The following is a 17,535-nucleotide window of genomic DNA, read 5'->3' on the forward strand; positions in this document are numbered from 1 at the left end:
TATGGCCTTTAATACATCGAAGATCATTCATGACAGCAAACTTGCTTTGGAAAAGAATTTTAAAAAAAAAAAAAAAAAAATATATATATATATATATATATACTAACATTTATGCAATTTTCTTTCAGATAATTAATATGTTAATTTTTCGCTCTAAAAGATAGCCTAAACCTAAATGATACACATCTGTCGTATGCTTATATCTCCTTTTAATAAATGAGAGCTGCATGGAAAGTAACAACTACTGGGATTAAAAAAAGAAAAATCACACTAACATTGCTGATCTCAGTACAAAAAGTTGTAGTAATTGGATTCCATGATCCACACGATAAGCAATCTTGCTTGTTAGCTTTTATGTTTTATTATATTAAAACCTCTAATTTATTAATTTAGCTTGTCTTCATGCTATGTTGTTCCTTTTCCTCAAACTAGTGCCGAAGAGGAGGATTGTAAATGATAAAAATAAAATAAAAAAAATCCAAAGAGAATTCTAGAGTAGAACCTCATGCTTTCCATAGGCAAACAATTTTTTAAAAGTAAAGTGGAAAACATTATATATCCCTACTTGTTAGTGTTATATTATATTATATATATATATATATATATATATATATATTTAGTAAAGGCTGCACGCGTACTATCATTACCAAACAACCAACCACCTGTGAACATGGCACTGAGAATTCTTTGATCTCAAGCATGTATTAGTATATTATTGTATCTATATTTTGGGATTATAATTACAACTATGTATCTATTTCTCACCTACGTATTCTTTTAAATTAGCGAGCAAGTCTCCTGTATGGTCTTAAAATATAAGAAAGATACAGCATTATTATTCTTGTCGAAATGGACGCACCTTTTTATATACTTTTCCGAGTATTGCTTCTCTTTTTATCTTAAACAATAAACTGACCAAAAAGGACGATTGTTCTTTGAAAAAATATAGTTAATAGTACAAGTTGGTGAGCTTGCTTCTCAAATTTAATGGGGGGGAAAGAAACAACAATTTTGGTTTCGGTTGAGTTCAAGATTGACACCGGTCAAATTAAGTAAGTTTTAAGAAAGTTATTTATGATCTCGGACGTAAGTATAAGTAGAGAGGGATAAACTTTACCGTATATATTGATATGAAAGGGGATCGATGTGCCTAACACGTCTGCCGTGGTATGACGCGATACCAAGAGATTTACTGGAGAGGAGAAGGAACGCAAACTATTATCCGTAAGAATTTTGAGTCTCCATTACGTGGGCAGTCAGCAGGGTCTACCAGAACAACAAGAGGAGGAAATGAATTAAGAATTGTCTTCTTAAAGAGATGGTAGGAGTTTAGAATAGTTGGGATTAAAAACAAGATGTCGGTATCCATGGTCAAGCTAGTAGTAAAATATATATATATATATATATATATATATATATATATATATATGTATGTATTTGGGAGGTTGATGCAGGCTAAGAGTCCCAAGTTCCAATATTTCCCACAGTAGTCAAAACATATCAACTCTATGTTCTTTCGTAGTGTAGTAGAAATTGCAGGAGACCTCCGCAATTATATAATGGGTTCCTTCACATGATCACATGGGGAGCCCAACACGGGACTGGTGGTGAAAAAGTTTTGGCCTACTAGGGTCCCTGCAAGAAGAAAGTTATCGCTTCCAAGCATCTCCAGATTCTCTCAAAGCAAGGGGACATAACAGAACTCCAAATCCCAGGAACTGGATAACTTAGAAGATCGAGATATCCTGGTTGGTTTTGGAATGGTGAGCCTGTGCCGTGTAACTGTGTCGATGGCCATCTGGCCTGCTGTTTCCCTCCCAATTTCTTCTTCTCCTTTCTAAACTGCTCCTTGTGATGTCTGATTTGGAATGCCATCAGAAAGTGGCATGCTTTTGGTTAGTCTGGTTATTAATTTCCTTTGTACATCGTTCTGGTGGCTTCCAACTGTCCACTAATGGTGCTGAGCTATTTACTTGTTTTGATGGGCGTCTCCTACTAGTCCTTTTTTCTTTTTCTATTTTTCCTTGTCCCCTTCTTCCTCTATCCTCCATTTGTGATTTTTGTATTGATTCTTTATATTCTGTCTGCAAGTTGTTAGGAAATAGGTTTCTTCTTGTTGGTCAACATTCCAGTCCTGAATTATGCCACCTCTTACTGAAGAAGTCATCATAGGCACCCACTCTGTGTACCCAAGATGAACTGGTTTCAATTTCAAGTAGTAGAGTTATGCCTTCTTCCCAATCCTTTGCAGCCAATGTTGCTCCTCCTGCAGCACACTTGTTTGCATTGAAAATTTCTGCAACTCTCGATACAGGAAAGGTTTTAGTTTGTTTTCTTTTTCCTGATACATTGTCCATTATATATGTGGATATGTGGCAGGTAGCAAATTGATATCAAGGTAGGAGTTGTTCAGGGTAGCATTTCAGTCAATACGATGGATGAAGAGAATGGAGCTACCAGTGCTTCAGACATGAATCTGGCTGTATCTTCGAGCAATTCGATAGCAAAAGAGTCAGGTGTAGAGATGCAAAATCAACACGGCAGGGAGAAGATGGAGAAGCAAGATGAAGCAAAGACAAAATACACAGTTCCGTTTCACAAGTTGTTCGCTTTTGCAGACTCAAATGATATGATCTTGATGGTATGTGGAACTGTCGGTGCGATGGCAAATGGGGCAGCTCTGCCTCTTATGACAGTTCTCTTTGGTGACTTAATCGACGCTTTTGGAGGAGCGTCGGACATCCATGACGTGGTAAACCGAGTTTCTAAGGTGCGTCTTTCACTTTTTGAGTACCCGGATAGCGATCTCCAACAGCCTGCCTTAATTTTCCTAATCTTACACATATTCAGGTTTCTCTCGAGTTCATATACCTGGCCGTTGGCTCTGGAATTGCGTCCTTCTTTCGTGAGTATTATTGATTTCTTGCTAGGATTACCTGTGAGTCAAGTTTGGCCGTGGTGGTTAGTAACTCTTGAAATCTGAGGCGCGCCTTATTTCTTCTTCAGAGGTTGCTTGCTGGATGGCTACTGGAGAAAGACAGGCTGCACGATTACGAAACTTATACTTGAAAACAATATTGCGGCAAGAAATAGCGTTCTTTGACAAGTATACCAGTACAGGAGAAGTTGTTGGGAGGATGTCAGGCGACACCGTTCTGATTCAAGATGCCATGGGTGAAAAGGTAGTACTCTTTCTTAGCCATGCAAGCCACCAGATTCATTGAATGATAACTATTGAGAGACGGAGGTCGGTGATTAAAGTTTCTCATTTTCCCCATCGCAGTCCTCCTGCTCATCTTTCTAGCATATTTGGTGATCTTTCATGTCCTAGCTTTATCTCGTTTGGAAGTTCATGCTATCTCATTTTTCCCATTGCAGTCCTGTTAATCTTTCTAATATATGTAATGATCTTTGATGTCCTAGCTTTCACGTTATCTTATTATGTCAGGTTGGTAAATTTATTCAGCTAGTGACAACATTCTTTGGAGGTTTTATTGTTGCATTTGTTCAAGGGTGGCTCCTCACTCTTGTTATGCTATGCACAATTCCACCACTCGTGGTCGCAGGAGCAGTCATGTCTACAATTGTTGCCAAGATGGCATCGCTTGGACAAGCAGCTTATGCGGAAGCAGCAATCGTTGTGGAGCAAACGATTGGTTCGATTAGAACAGTAAGTTTTACATTCTTCTTGTGATAGAATGTCAGAGCATAGAACTAAATATCTTTATTCTCAAATGAGATATAAACAACTACTCAGGTTGCATCTTTTACTGGGGAAAAACAAGCAGTAGACAAGTACAGTAAGTCGCTGAAAAGTGCTTACAGTTCAAATGTCCAAGAGGGTCTTGCTGCAGGGCTGGGCATGGGTACTGTCATGCTTCTCATGTTCTGTGGGTACTCCATGGGCATATGGTACGGTGCAAAGCTGATATTGGATAAAGGTTACACAGGAGCGAAAGTGATGAATGTGATCTTTGCAGTTTTGACTGGCTCCCTGTAAGTTGCTTTTGTTTCTTTCATTTCCACTCGAACAATATCAGACTCTTACTCCAATCGATATCACTTTGTTAGACAATCCGTTGTGATATCTCTGGTTTTACTTTTTTCTGTTCATCCTAATTAGTAATTTGATTCCTCAAAAGTGGCGTAAAGCTTGTTACAATGTGAAGCTGGTTCTCTACTACATATGAGGAATTATTCTGTTCAATCATGTTGGAAATCTGGGTCTTCTCATATTCCACTTCACAAAACTCGTCAACTGATCACTAAAATACCTATTTGTATGCATTATAATGATATAAACACATATAATGGATGATTGTTTCCTGGTCCTAATAACACATATATGCTATTTGTGCTTTTCAGATCTTTGGGCCAGGCATCACCATGCCTGAAGGCATTTGCAGCCGGACAGGCTGCAGCTTACAAGATGTTCGAGACAATCAACAGAAAGCCAGAGATAGATGCTTCCGACACTGCAGGAGAAAAACTGGATGATATTCGAGGAGACATAGAATTCAGAGATGTTTATTTCTCCTATCCAACCAGACCTGATGAACAAATTTTTAGGGGGTTTTGTCTCTCTATTCAAAGCGGCACGACTGTGGCATTAGTTGGAGAGAGTGGAAGTGGAAAATCAACTGTTATCAGCTTAATAGAAAGGTTTTATGATCCACAGGCTGGAGAAGTCCTAATAGACAATATAGATCTCAAAAAGTTTCAACTAAGGTGGATCCGTGGTAAAATTGGGCTTGTCAGCCAGGAGCCAGTTCTATTTGCTGGTAGCATTAGGGATAACATTGCTTATGGAAAGGAAAATGCAACAATAGAAGAAATCAGAGCTGCAGCTGAGCTTGCTAATGCATCAAAATTCATAGATAAAATGCCTAAGGTGAGAACACTTTTCTCTATCTAAAATTCTCCTAAGTCTTGTTAATCATCATATAGATAAAGTATCTCCAAGTGGAGAAACCTATTTCTTATTCAGAAAAGCCAAAAGATGTTATATTTCTGTGCACATATTTTGTTGTTTATGTGTTGTTGATCGATGTATCTTTTCTTCTTTGGGTAATATTAACATGCATTACATTCAGGGATTTGAGACTGTTGTTGGTGAGCATGGAACTCAGCTATCTGGAGGGCAAAAACAGAGAATTGCCATTGCCAGAGCCATTCTGAAAGATCCAAGAATTCTTCTTCTAGATGAAGCTACTAGTGCTTTGGATGCAGAGTCTGAAAGAGTTGTGCAGGAAGCTCTTGATAGGATCATGAGAAACCGAACAACTGTCATAGTTGCTCATCGTTTGAGTACAGTGAGAAATGCTGACAATATTGCTGTAGTATATCGAGGGTCAATAGTTGAAAAAGGTATACATCAACAAAATCAGTCTATCAGTTTTGCTCAATTCTTTTACTGATAACCAACTAGAATACCGACTCTAATTAAGCTTATAAAAGTTTAAAGCTTGACATGCTTTAGTTAGTCCGAAGAATATGCTACAGATATATTACCCAGACTAACTAAATTTTTCTTTCTTGATATTTTTTCCTACTTTGATCAAAATAGTAGCAAATTTTACTGCAATAGCTGAAGTATGTTCTGTTTGATTAGGTCCACATCTAGAGCTGCTGAAGGATCCAAATGGAGCATATAGCCAACTCATACGCTTGCAGGAGATGAACCAAGATTCTGATAATATAAATCGACCTGATCAGGACAAACCATATGGGCGGTTTGGTTCAGGAAGGCGTTCAAGCAAACTTAAATCCATAAACCATTCAGTTAGTCGAGGATCATCCCTTGAAAACAGTAGCCACCACTCATTTTCAGTGCCATTTGGTTTTCAAGTAGGAATTGATACCCCTGATAATTCATCAAAGAAGCCAGGCAGCCCAGATCCTCTGCCACTACATGAAGTATCTTTTCGTCGCCTTGCTTATCTTAACAAACCGGAGATTCCAATACTTATACTTGGTTCTATTGCTGCTATCATCAGCGGAGTTATATTTCCTATATTTGCTATACTCTTATCCAATGTGATTAATACCTTTTACGAGCCACCTCATAAGCTCAAGAAGGATTCAAAGTTTTGGTCATCAATGTTCCTGGTATTTGGTGTAGTCTCTTTGCTTGCAATTCCTGCTAGTTCTTACTTCTTCGCAGTGGCTGGTTCCAAGTTGATTAGAAGGATTAGATTAATGACATTTGAGAAGGTGGTTAATATGGAGGTGGAATGGTTTGACGATCCTGATAACTCGAGTGGAGCAATAGGGGCAAGATTATCAGCAGATGCAGCCAAAGTTAGAAGTCTTGTAGGTGATGCACTATCACTAGTTGTTCAAAACACTGCTACTTTAATTGCCGGTCTGGTGATTGCTTTTGCTTCCAATTGGCAACTGTCTCTGCTTATCTTGGCCTTGATACCCCTCATAGGCATCAATGGGTGGATCCAGTTAAAATTTATGCAAGGATTTAGTGCAGATGCAAAGGTTTGCCTTCATAAAACTTGTTATATCTAACATGCATTACCAAAAAGATATTAGAGTCAGGAAGTATATAATAATACCTCCGATATGGTTAGTTTTCTACTTGATGTGATGAAGATTATTTCAATTGGATGTGTCATGACCTCTTTGATTTAAGAAAAATATTGTCAAATCTAATAATTAGTTCACAAGTATGAACTAATCTCTAAAGTATCCATGGGTTACATTTAGGTAGGATTTGTAGCATCTTTGTTTGTCTATTTATCTCTAAGATGAAAAAAGGTACTTCAGTTCAAAATGCAATTTTGGTAATTCTGATGGTAAATTTTCATCATGGTTACAGATGATGTATGAAGAAGCGAGTCAAGTTGCTAATGACGCAGTAGGAAATATAAGAACAGTTGCTTCATTTTCTGCTGAAGAGAAGGTGATGGAACTATACAAGAAGAAATGTGAAGGGCCTATGAAGACAGGAATCAGACAAGGAATAATCAGTGGTATTGGGTTTGGGGTCTCCTTTTTCTTGCTGTTCTGCGTGTATGCAACTAGCTTTTATGCTGGATCTCGGCTTGTTGAGGATGGGAAGACAACTTTTGCCAAAGTTTTTCGGGTATGTGTTCTCTTCATGTTAAAGTTTATGTAATTTTTTAGTATCAAAATACCAATGAAAAGGTTCCTTTTTGTACTACTTTGTATATAATATATTTGCTATCCATTAAATATCAACGCTGGTACAAAGCTAATCTGTTGGTACTAGTATCGAGTGCAATGACTATAATTTGTTCAGCACTTCAGCCTGTGGATGAATATTCAGTGCCGAATTGAAGAAATGTAGAATGAAACTAGAAGAACTTAAGCAGTTACATGCCTGACTATTTTCAGGGAATTTTCTCTTATTATGTGCAAGAGTCATTATCCAAATGCTGTTAGACTATCTGTAATTCCACTATGCAACTTTTTATGTTGAGGACTTGAACTATGGCTGTCATACACTTGACTGCTATTAAAAGCTTATTCATAGTTCAAATATTTTTTCCCCCCTCTCTGCAGGTCTTTCTTGCTCTTTCCATGGCAGCTATTGGAGTTTCCCAGTCAAGCTCCTTAACATCAGATTCTACCAAAGCAAAATCTGCTGCTGCTTCTGTATTTGCAATTGTTGATCGCAAATCTAAGATAGATCCAAGTAATGATACTGGGGTAACCTTAGAAACAGTGAAGGGCAACATAGAGTTCCAGCATGTTAGCTTCAGATACCCTACAAGGCCAGATGTTCAGATTTTCCAAGACATGTGCTTAACAATCCGTGCTGGAAAGGTAAGATTTGATTTCCAACAATGTGCATAATTTATAGGAACTTTTGCCTTGATAAACAAGTGTTAGATACTTGGATCTAAATCTAACAATCTTATTACAGACTGTTGCACTTGTTGGGGAGAGTGGCTGTGGCAAATCGACTGTTATATCATTGCTACAGAGGTTTTATAACCCTGATTCAGGTCATATATTGCTAGATGGAGTTGAAATACAAAAACTCCAGCTGAGGTGGTTAAGGCAGCAGATGGGACTGGTCAGTCAAGAACCAGCTCTGTTCAATGATTCTATTCGAGCTAATATTGCCTATGGAAAAGAGGGAGAAGCCACAGAGTCTGGAATCATAGCTGCTGCCGAGTTGGCAAATGCTCACAAGTTCATTAGTGCTTTGCAACAGGTTAGATACTACAAGATAATCATTAATATATGGCAATCATTTTGGAATAGTATAGTTTGATTTACTCTGTTTAGACGACTTACATTTACTGGTTCAAAGTTCGGAAAAACTTGCTCATAACTAGTTTTTTTTCAGGATAGTGTCCTATTTCTTTTAGATCTTTACCAAAATTATGAAACTACTATTCTTTTTATTTGAGAAAGAAAGCTAGGATAGCTCAATATGAGATATCCTGGAACAAAATAATGGTGAAAATCAAGGTTCAGTCTAAAGTGGGCTCTGAAAATTCAATATAAATTTCTTGTTTTAGGGTATCTGCTGTGAATTGTGATACACCATTTATTTGAAAATGTAAATCGTCAATTTCCTCTATTAAGATATACTGAAAGTTTTACATTGTTATTGCTTCAGCATGAACTTTTTGGTTGTCAATAACCTGTAATTATCAAAGATTAAAGAGCATTTGAAATTGAACTGCAGGGTTATGACACATTGGTTGGAGAGCGGGGGAGTCAGTTATCCGGTGGGCAGAAACAACGCGTAGCGATTGCACGTGCCATAGTGAAGGATCCCAAAATTGTGCTGCTGGATGAGGCAACTAGTGCACTTGATGCCGAATCGGAAAGAGTAGTTCAAGATGCATTGGACCGTGTGATGATCAACAGGACAACAGTTGTTGTAGCCCATCGTTTGTCTACGATAAAAAATGCCGACATGATTGCGGTAGTAAAAAATGGAATGATCATAGAGAAAGGAAAGCATGAGACCTTGATCAATATCAAGGATGGGGCTTATGCTTCCTTAGTAGCTCTTCACTCTACAGCTTCTTCATAGTGCATTTCACTTCACACAGCTAGCTATTAAGGTCAATTTTGTTCTCGTTCTCACATGAAAGAATAGAACTTCTCACCTCGGTGCAAAGACATGGCGTTGCACTACTCTAAGTGTAAATGTTTTTTTTTTCTTTTCTTTTTCCTTATTTAAGCTCTGGTACCTGTAAAGAGATGGGAAAAAAATGGTGCAAAATGTTCATTCTGGAGGATAGCAAAGGAAACCTCCCTCTCTGCTGAAATACACATGTAATTAATGCCTGTTACTTTTCACAAACAATGAAACGAGTAACGTGTAAGCCTTCGTTTCCTAGGAATGAGCTTTTATTATCTCACAAGAAAACTACGGTTTGTTTCAATAACGAACACTTGAGGCGTCTCCAACATTGCCAATAAGTAAGCCAAAGGTCAAAAAAAAAAAAGAAGAAGAAGATGATATCATTTTATCTCATGGAGAGAAGTGATAATTTCAGATAGACGAGTAGATAGAATACATTCTGGAGCCTGGAGCCTGGAGCCTGGAGCCGGACATTAAAAGAAATAATTCAATTAATACATTTAAAAAAGATCATATATACAATTATAATTATTGACTTTTAAATATGTGGAAATAGGGTTACGCACTGGATCTGGATGACTCGTCCGCCTCCGTGGACAGGTATAAACCATCAAAGGCAACCAAACAATATCAGACGGTCGAGATCCCTCGTCTTCGCGTGTCCGAGCGTGGAAACCCCATCACGACCACGAGCCGAGGAACGAAGCAATTCCTATTGGACCACGTCAGAAACGATTCCCTTACGCCTAATCATAGTAGGACACGTTTACTAGGAACACTATCTAGCATTTATTTACATACGGAATTTGGCGAAGCCCTCTCCCAAAGACTAATCGAGTAATCCATGGACATCTCAGGCGTCGCTCTCCGGCGATCTCAGATCGGGTTCGGCGCCGGAGTCCGGCGTGACTCGGGCGAGCGTTCCGTCATCTCTGGCCGCTCGATGCCCGGAGCTAGAGGGAGTCTTAGGATTCCGGCTAGGGCGAGGGGCGGCGGGGATTTCGCCGACGAGGGGCACCTCAAGTTCTATGCTTCTCCTGCGAGGTGCGGGGAGAAGAGGAAGGAGGGGAAGAAGAGGGCGAAGTTGATGAAGGGGCTGACGAAGGATCTGTCGAAGCTCTATTCGATGGATTTCAGTGTCGAGGCCGGAGAAAGGGATGTTAAGGGGAAGATGATCTCGGTAAGATTTTTCTTTTATCTCGGTAAAATTTTTCTGTTCGAAATTTTGAACTCTGCAATATATTAGGTGGTCGTTTCAATTATTGCCTTGAATCGTCTTAGCTTAATCATAATTTTACCCATGGATTGGGGAATCCTGCTTATTCCTTCCTTGCTTGCTTTTTTCCATTATCTTTTTTGGTTTAGGTTTTCATTCATTAGTTGATCAATTTTAGATTATTTAGCTTGAGCTAGTGCTTTTGATATTCTTTTCCACATCCTCCCTTATGCGTTGGTTATTGATAACTTTAGATAATTTTGAATGACAATGCTTCGAAATGCTTTCGTAATATTAGCAGGCCTAGATTATCGAAGCTCTTTATTTTGTATCTTGCTTAAAATTCGTCGCAAGGACTAGATTATTTGTTTGATTAGTTCAACTGTATGTTAATAAGCAGAGATAAGAGCAAAGTAACCCCGTCTCTGTTGGCATCTATGCAGGAAGCAGCAGAGCTATTACTGGCACAGCTGAACCAGATGAAAGCCCAAGAGAAAGAGATGAAGAAGAAGAGGAAAGAAGAGAAGGCGGCTATGAAAGCAACCAGGATGAAAGATTATGCTAAGGACGACACCTCCTCATCTTCTTCTTCTTCCTCTGAATCGAGCGACAGCGAGTGTGAGGAAACTGTCAACATGAGCTGCCTTAGAACTGCTTCCGCCTCTGCTGCCCCGCAATCTCAGGGCGTGGTGATTTCAAAACCTGCAGTACCTCAAGGGAATCCAAATCCCCCTCTACAAACACAGTCTGTAGAAGAAAACCAACTTACATTGGAACATGCACTGGAATGCAGCAGTATTATTACTAATCAAGGCTGTTGTAGTGGAAGCGTAGCTGTGGTCGAGAAGCCCATGGATAAGATTGAAGTCTGCATGGGAGGAAAATGCAAGAGGTCGGGGGCTCTGGAGCTGATGCAGGAATTTGAGAAGAAGGTTGGCATTGAAGGTGCAGTTGTTGGATGCAAGTGCATGGGCAAGTGCAAAGAGGGACCAAATGTTAGAGTACTGAGTCACGTTGCAGAAGAGGGTTCTGATTCTCTCAAGCTTTCAAGGAATCCTCTCTGCATTGGTGTTGCTTTAGAGGATGTAGATACGATGGTGGCTGACTTTTTTCGAGGCAAGGATGTAGGACTCATGGCTGCTTAATTCGTACATAAGATTATTGCATTTCTCATCTCTCGTCTATGTAACTAGAAACATGGTCTTAGTCTCATCAGTCTGCATCTCGCTGGCAGATAATATTATTAGCTTTTAATTTGGGTGCAGTTTTGTATCCATTTGTATATGGAACTCTATTAGTCATTGTGTAAAAGTAAAAGTTAAAGTAAGAAGTATAAATCATACTCTGGACACGATTGCAAGTAGTATACTCTTTCTAGAACTCTTCCTCAGAGTAAAAGATCAAAAGCTGATCAATTTTACAATACCAGGGGCTCATGATTCTCTGTTATGTATGTTGCAACTCTTGGACGATTTAAATTTAAAAAAATGATGCACGACAAACTCCTAGAGACAAATTTCTTGACCTACTAACAAATACTCAATATATAATTTTTTTTAAAATATTCATTAACTAATAAAAAAAAGGATTACAAGCTTTTATACAGAAAAATTAAAGCAAAAGATAAAAATAACTTAATAAACAAAAAGAATAAAAATAGCTCTATAAAACTAGTCAAAACTCTCGTTAAGCTAAAGAGATGAATGCAACCCTCTTGCCCCTACGATTAGAAACATGACGGATAATGGTGTCCACAAAAAATAAAGATTTCACATTGGAGGACTTTAACTGTATGGCAATGCAGTATGTTCCTAAACTCAAAACACAACATTACTCTGAATAAAATTGCCCCAGGTGTATTCTTGGACTAACAAATTATGAAATGATTTTGGCATAAGATGCCAAATTAACCATAAGAAAACCAGAGCAAAAACCGCATTCCTTGACATTCAAATGAATACAACAAAATAACAAAAAGAAAAAAAAAAAGAAGAAGCATATACTGAAAACTAAAGGTGAAATTTGTCTTTGTAGAGGAAAGAAATTTCTTCATAGCAAAAACCTGAAATAGTAGAGTTTAAATAACCCACTGAAACAGGTCCAGGAGTAGGATTGAAAGGAAAGAAAGAGGATACACAATGCAAGCCATTCTATGCTGGAGCAGTTAAAAGAACAACAAAGTCCACTGGCTGTCAACTGAAAATCACAACCCCAGAAGATCATATTCTGAAATCACAGCTGATAGTACAAGTATATCATCCACATTCAGGTCAAGTAATTAAGATGCAGTTCGCACTACAGGATCTATCTCATCGGTAATTTTCAGAAAATCGTGCAATAACTGCAAAAAAAAAACTAAATGTAGCTTATTCTTAGATCACAGCTAGAAATGGAAAAGAGTACATGCCAGTGGATTATTGTCCTTAGGGATTACAACAATGTCAGTTTAAAAGTACTAACAAGACTGGCATGTTTCCTTAGAAAGATTACCGTCAAGGTGGAATGACTGTCAGTTGAATCAGCAGTGACATTGATCCAGCTCTAGCTAGCAGAGCTACCCTGCAGGTAGCTAGAGAAGTCAACAAGCCATGATGCTCTGATAGCCTCTCACTGCAATGATCAAAAGAAAACAAATGGTGAATACAAAAGTTTACAGAATCAGGTTGGCAAGCAGCACTACAAAATATTGCGTCGTTTCATCCAGTGTTGGTTGAAAACTTAAGCTGTAACAGTGCACTCAAAACTGTGCAAGCAGGCCCTCACTGTTTATATGGCCTGAATGAGAACAACAGAACTGCCGTACCACTGCCATTTTAGCCCAAGCAGAATTGTAAGACTGAGCTCCAGTATTATATGTACAACTTTATAACCGCCACATAGTAAACAGCTCTATGCCCAACCCTCTACCATGTCAATTGATACATTTAAATGAAATGGATCTAAATTTAAAATTTTCGGTAACATTTTCGAGCACAATAGTGTCCTATTGGTGGATATCTGTTACGAACCAAATCTGAAACAATCCGCTTGTAAAAAAATTATGAGATTTTAAGAGGTGGTAATCTCATGAATTAAGTTTCTTTTGGCTCTTATTTGAGTGTTTGGAGTTCGGAACAAGAAATTATGACCAAAAGGGTGAGGGAATGTCAGAATCAGGCTGAAACGAACTATTCGATGTTATAGCAGTTGTTGGAGGGTGATGAACGGCCGTGGGATGAAAGAGGTTAACCGTAGGGTAAGATGGCTCATAGAGAAAGATAGTGACCAGGGTTTAGTTGTTTGGTAGGTTTCTAGAGTTAAGATATACTTTTAGGAAAGTAAAAATAATCTAACGGCTATAAATAAAAGGTGAACATGAGATAAATAATAATTACTTAACTCAATATCATTCTACACCTCAAAATAACTCATGACATCTCCTATTTATAGGAGTAGAGTCACAACAGGTTGGATTTAATTCGCCATATTTAGCTTATATAGCAAATAATCTGCTTTAATTCAAAATTAAAAGCAATATATAAAATCAACTAATTAGACTCGACTTGACAGAGTCGACTAACATGGTTGGATCATAACAATATCTACATACCCTATGTGTTTAAGAATTTAGTTTAATTACTCGGAAACCGAGCAAGTAGTCAGCACTCATCTAGTCAGGATCAACTTCGGTCAAGTCCATGCCACATACTAGCTCTTTCGGCACATTATATGAAATCTATCCATCCTTATGCTTCGTAGAGAAGGTTGTTGCTACGGATGCATGTACACTTGCACAATTTATTCCACATCAATATGAGCACATAGAAAGGAATTATTAAAATAAACCTTGACATGTAACTATTTTATTTGTATTAAAGGGGTTATTGGTGGCTAACAGTTAAGAATGTACAAATACAATAAATATCTTAGATCATCAAGCATATACCATGTCATAAGACTTTAAGACAGTAAGGTTTTCTACACAATCATTTGTTATGTAGAGAACTAGAGAATCTAATTTAAGAAGGCAAATGTTCATACTTTTAAGTTCTACCAGTAAGCAGAAAAAACACTGTAGTAAGTATGAGGACTCCAGAAAAGGCAAAATCACAACCTGCCCCAACACCCAAGGAGATAATAGTTGTGCAACTTAGGGATCTCCTGATGACACTACTTGACTTCTCCATCAAAAGTATGAAACAAGAAAACTAGCAATTTCCATATTCAAAAGACTCTTTACATTAACAGCTTCAGCCTCCAATTTCTCATGAATAAGCAAATGACCTACTCCTTACTATATAAGTATATTTAGGTTGTTGAAGCTGCTTCTGATGCTTCTTAGAATGCCACTCTAGTGCTTTCTTTCTTCCTTCCTTCACTAGTATCAGCATCAGCTCTACCATCTATTCTGCTTCAGGTTACTAACGTGCTTGTTCTAGTCCTCTCAGACATAAATTACCAACAGTTCTTCTGTTAATATAGTAATCGACAATTATTCTTTTCTTAAGTTGCTTGAAAATTTTCAATTCAAATTTCTTCATGGCAAGAATACTCATTAATATCAAATAGGTAACCAATCTGACTAACCCAAATATTTTTTTGCATATAGCACAAAGTATGAATCCTATACTAAAGGCATAGATAAAGCATCTGTGGAAAAATATATCTTAAAAGATGGTGATGACGTTAACTCGATGAAGATTGAATATAGTCAGTTTGACATAAAATAACTTCCCAAGGACGTAAAAAAAAAACATTTTGAACAAACTAAATCACTTTAACATTCAGTCGTTACCAAATTATCACTTATAAGTTATAACATAGCAAAGAGTAGCTGTCCATCCTTAGAGATAGTTTGTGATAACCATGCAGAAAACAAGTTTATCAGATTTAAATTTTAAAGAAGGATATGCACTATGAAAAAATGAACTTTACACGATGGAACTAGGGTAATGGAGAAATGAGCTATTGTGCAAGGAACCTCAAAGATGCAGGTGAATAAAGATGACGCTAAACCAACATATTTTCCTCAAAGCCCGTATGCATTAGATACATAACTAATATTTTTAGTGAATCATCTGATGCACAAGTTCAATAAGATCTGGTTTTAGTAGACATGTCAATAGGAAATAACAAATAAACCATTCAAGATACAAGCACAACTATTGATCTCCGCATGGAAAAAGGGCTACATAATTTTAAGATAACTATTACTATAAGTGATTGAAAAGAAAAAAAAAAAAAAGAACTTTCGCCAGGCTTGAAAGATACAGAGCATTTGTGTAGAGCATAACCTATTCAAAAGAAAATCCAAGAACATTTAAGATAGGAATTTACTATTTGTAAAAATACATTTACCTTCTCAATTGGATGGAAGTTTTGTGCAACTGAATCCATCATGCACAAGCTTATTGATCACATCTCTCAATTTACAGTACTCATCCTCCACATTATATACCTGGTGAGAAATCCTCGCATACCCTCTCACGGAATAGTTGCTCCCGTCTTTAACCGCAGCCTCACCCTCCATTATTGGGTTGTAGTATATAGGAACTTCAACATTGAATTCCTCTCTCAAGTAAGTCCTTAAACTCATCGCATCCTTATTACTTGAAATTCCCAAGCATCCTGGCAATCCAACCATGATCAAGCTCCCGCACATCTCAGGGGGTGAACCAAGGCAAGTCCCCCAAGCTTCGGCCAGCATCATCCCCATCTCCACAACCTTGTCGTGGTTCCTTTTCCGAATCCCCTCAAGCCCACCTTCAAACCTATTGATGAATTCCACAACATCTGGCACAACAAGCTGCGGAGTGTAATCCCGTGTCCCAATCCACCCGCTTTCTATAGGTAGGCCGTTTCCATACTCATGAGAGACCACGGGATGATGCAGATTGGAGGAGGCCGCTCCCTTCCTGGTGTGCAAGAAAGCGACCGCTGGAGGGCAGAAGAACCACTTGTGAAGGTTGCTGGTATAGAAGTCGGCGCCGATGTCATTGACATCAACCTCGATATTCCCAATTGCATGCGCTGCATCGATGAACACCTGGTCGACGCCCTCCTCTCGGCAGATCCTCGTGAGCTCTTTTACAGGGATCACCACGCTCGGCATTGACGTTATGTGATCGATCACGGCGAGCCGAACTTTTCGGCCCCCAGACTTGCCTAAAGCGAGAGCTTTGCGGAATTCTCGGATAATATCGTCATCGGAGGAGACAGGGAAGGGGAGAGGTACCTCGATCACATGCGCACCGGCACGCGCCACGTAGGCGTGGACGGACTTCTTGACAGCGCCATAGGCGTAGTGGAGCATGAGGACGGCGTCGCCCTTGGAAAAAGCGCCCTCGGAGAACGACCACGCCACGTGCTGGAAGACGATCGCGGCGGCCGTGGTGGCGTTGTCGACGAGGGCGACCTCGGAGACATCGCCCGCGCCGATGAGGTCGCGGAGGGCGGCGCGGGAGCGGAGGAGGCCTTGCTGGAGGCGGTTGAAGTAGAAGTCGTCGGGCTGGGCGAGGAATTGGAGCTGCAATCGCGATTGGGCGGCGAGGACCGAGGCGGGGCAGCTACCGAAGCTGCCGTTGTTGAGGCGGGCTACGGAGGGGTCGTGATGGGAGAATTCCTCGGCGATCTCGGCAGAGGATATCGGGGGAGAGGGGCGAGGACGCTTCGGCAGGGGGCCGTTGCCGTCGGAGCCGTCAACGGCCGGCAAAGGGCGGCCGTGGCCGTTGTCGGCGTGGTCGTCGTCACGTCGCGAGGCCATGGAGGAGGGAGCTAGAGCTAGTGTACTTCTGTGGTCGGATCGGCCATGGAGGAAATGATTAGGGCTAGGTCTAGGAATGGGGGGGAAATAAAAGATAAAAGGTTAGGGCCTTAGGGGGGGGGGCCAATGACGGGATTCCGCGTCAGAGTTTCCGGTTTTCGATTTCTTTTTTACGATGGGCGACTGAGTAAGAGTAGTGCTGCTACGTTTTACGTATTGTTATATATATATATATATATATATATGTATAATATAACTTGGGTCTGGGTCTGGATCGTCGTCATCCCACAAATAATGATACATAGAGAATTGGAGATGGAAATCCCCTTGTTTTTCTAATTCAGAAATACAGTATCCAATTTACTTTTTCAAAAAACCAATCACTCATAGTATATATATATATATATATATATTCAGCTCTGAGGTGGAAGTCACCAGTTAACATGACTTAGCACCACAAATTGTTTATGGTTTGTGATGGGACATTGTTTGTCG

The 17,535-nt window shown here is 39.2% G+C and overlaps 3 protein-coding genes across 7 annotated transcripts; 2 read left to right on the plus strand and 1 right to left on the minus strand.

Moving 5' to 3' along the window:
- The first annotated feature begins 1,497 nt into the window (after positions 1 to 1,497).
- LOC140781797 (ABC transporter B family member 21-like) lies at positions 1,498 to 9,341 on the plus strand. 5 transcript variants are annotated; one of them, XM_073128010.1, is made up of 13 exons: positions 1,498 to 1,763; positions 2,380 to 2,770; positions 2,851 to 2,905; positions 3,007 to 3,182; positions 3,449 to 3,670; positions 3,758 to 3,996; positions 4,366 to 4,891; positions 5,094 to 5,367; positions 5,612 to 6,489; positions 6,830 to 7,096; positions 7,537 to 7,800; positions 7,901 to 8,194; positions 8,675 to 9,341. In XM_073128010.1, exons 2-13 carry the CDS (start codon positions 2,435 to 2,437, stop codon positions 9,026 to 9,028), a joined length of 3,885 nt encoding a protein of 1,294 aa, XP_072984111.1. In that variant the 5' UTR covers positions 1,498 to 1,763; positions 2,380 to 2,434; the 3' UTR covers positions 9,029 to 9,341. The 5 variants fall into 5 exon arrangements, with proteins under 5 accessions (XP_072984111.1, XP_072984114.1, XP_072984113.1 ...); XM_073128013.1 differs by having other exon boundaries at positions 1,761 to 1,895; XM_073128012.1 differs by lacking the exon at positions 1,498 to 1,763 and adding an exon at positions 2,094 to 2,223.
- Positions 9,342 to 9,862: 521 nt separating this feature from the next.
- LOC140782370 (diacylglycerol O-acyltransferase 3-1) lies at positions 9,863 to 11,664 on the plus strand. Its single transcript, XM_073128896.1, has 2 exons — positions 9,863 to 10,262; positions 10,742 to 11,664. The coding sequence occupies exons 1-2, from the start codon at positions 9,927 to 9,929 to the stop codon at positions 11,441 to 11,443; spliced, it is 1,038 nt and encodes a 345-aa protein (XP_072984997.1). The 5' UTR covers positions 9,863 to 9,926; the 3' UTR covers positions 11,444 to 11,664.
- Positions 11,665 to 12,495: 831 nt separating this feature from the next.
- Positions 12,496 to 17,219, minus strand: LOC140781581 (putative L-cysteine desulfhydrase 1). The gene is made up of 2 exons (XM_073127628.1): positions 15,636 to 17,219; positions 12,496 to 12,908 (listed from the first exon to the last, which is right to left on the minus strand). Exon 1 carries the CDS (start codon positions 17,038 to 17,040, stop codon positions 15,640 to 15,642), a length of 1,401 nt encoding a protein of 466 aa, XP_072983729.1. The 5' UTR covers positions 17,041 to 17,219; the 3' UTR covers positions 12,496 to 12,908; positions 15,636 to 15,639.
- Positions 17,220 to 17,535: the final 316 nt, after the last annotated feature.

Source organism: Typha latifolia, chromosome 2, assembly GCF_019914945.1.
Source record: "Typha latifolia isolate L0001 chromosome 2, TyphaL0001v2, whole genome shotgun sequence".
NCBI lineage: Eukaryota > Viridiplantae > Streptophyta > Magnoliopsida > Poales > Typhaceae > Typha > Typha latifolia.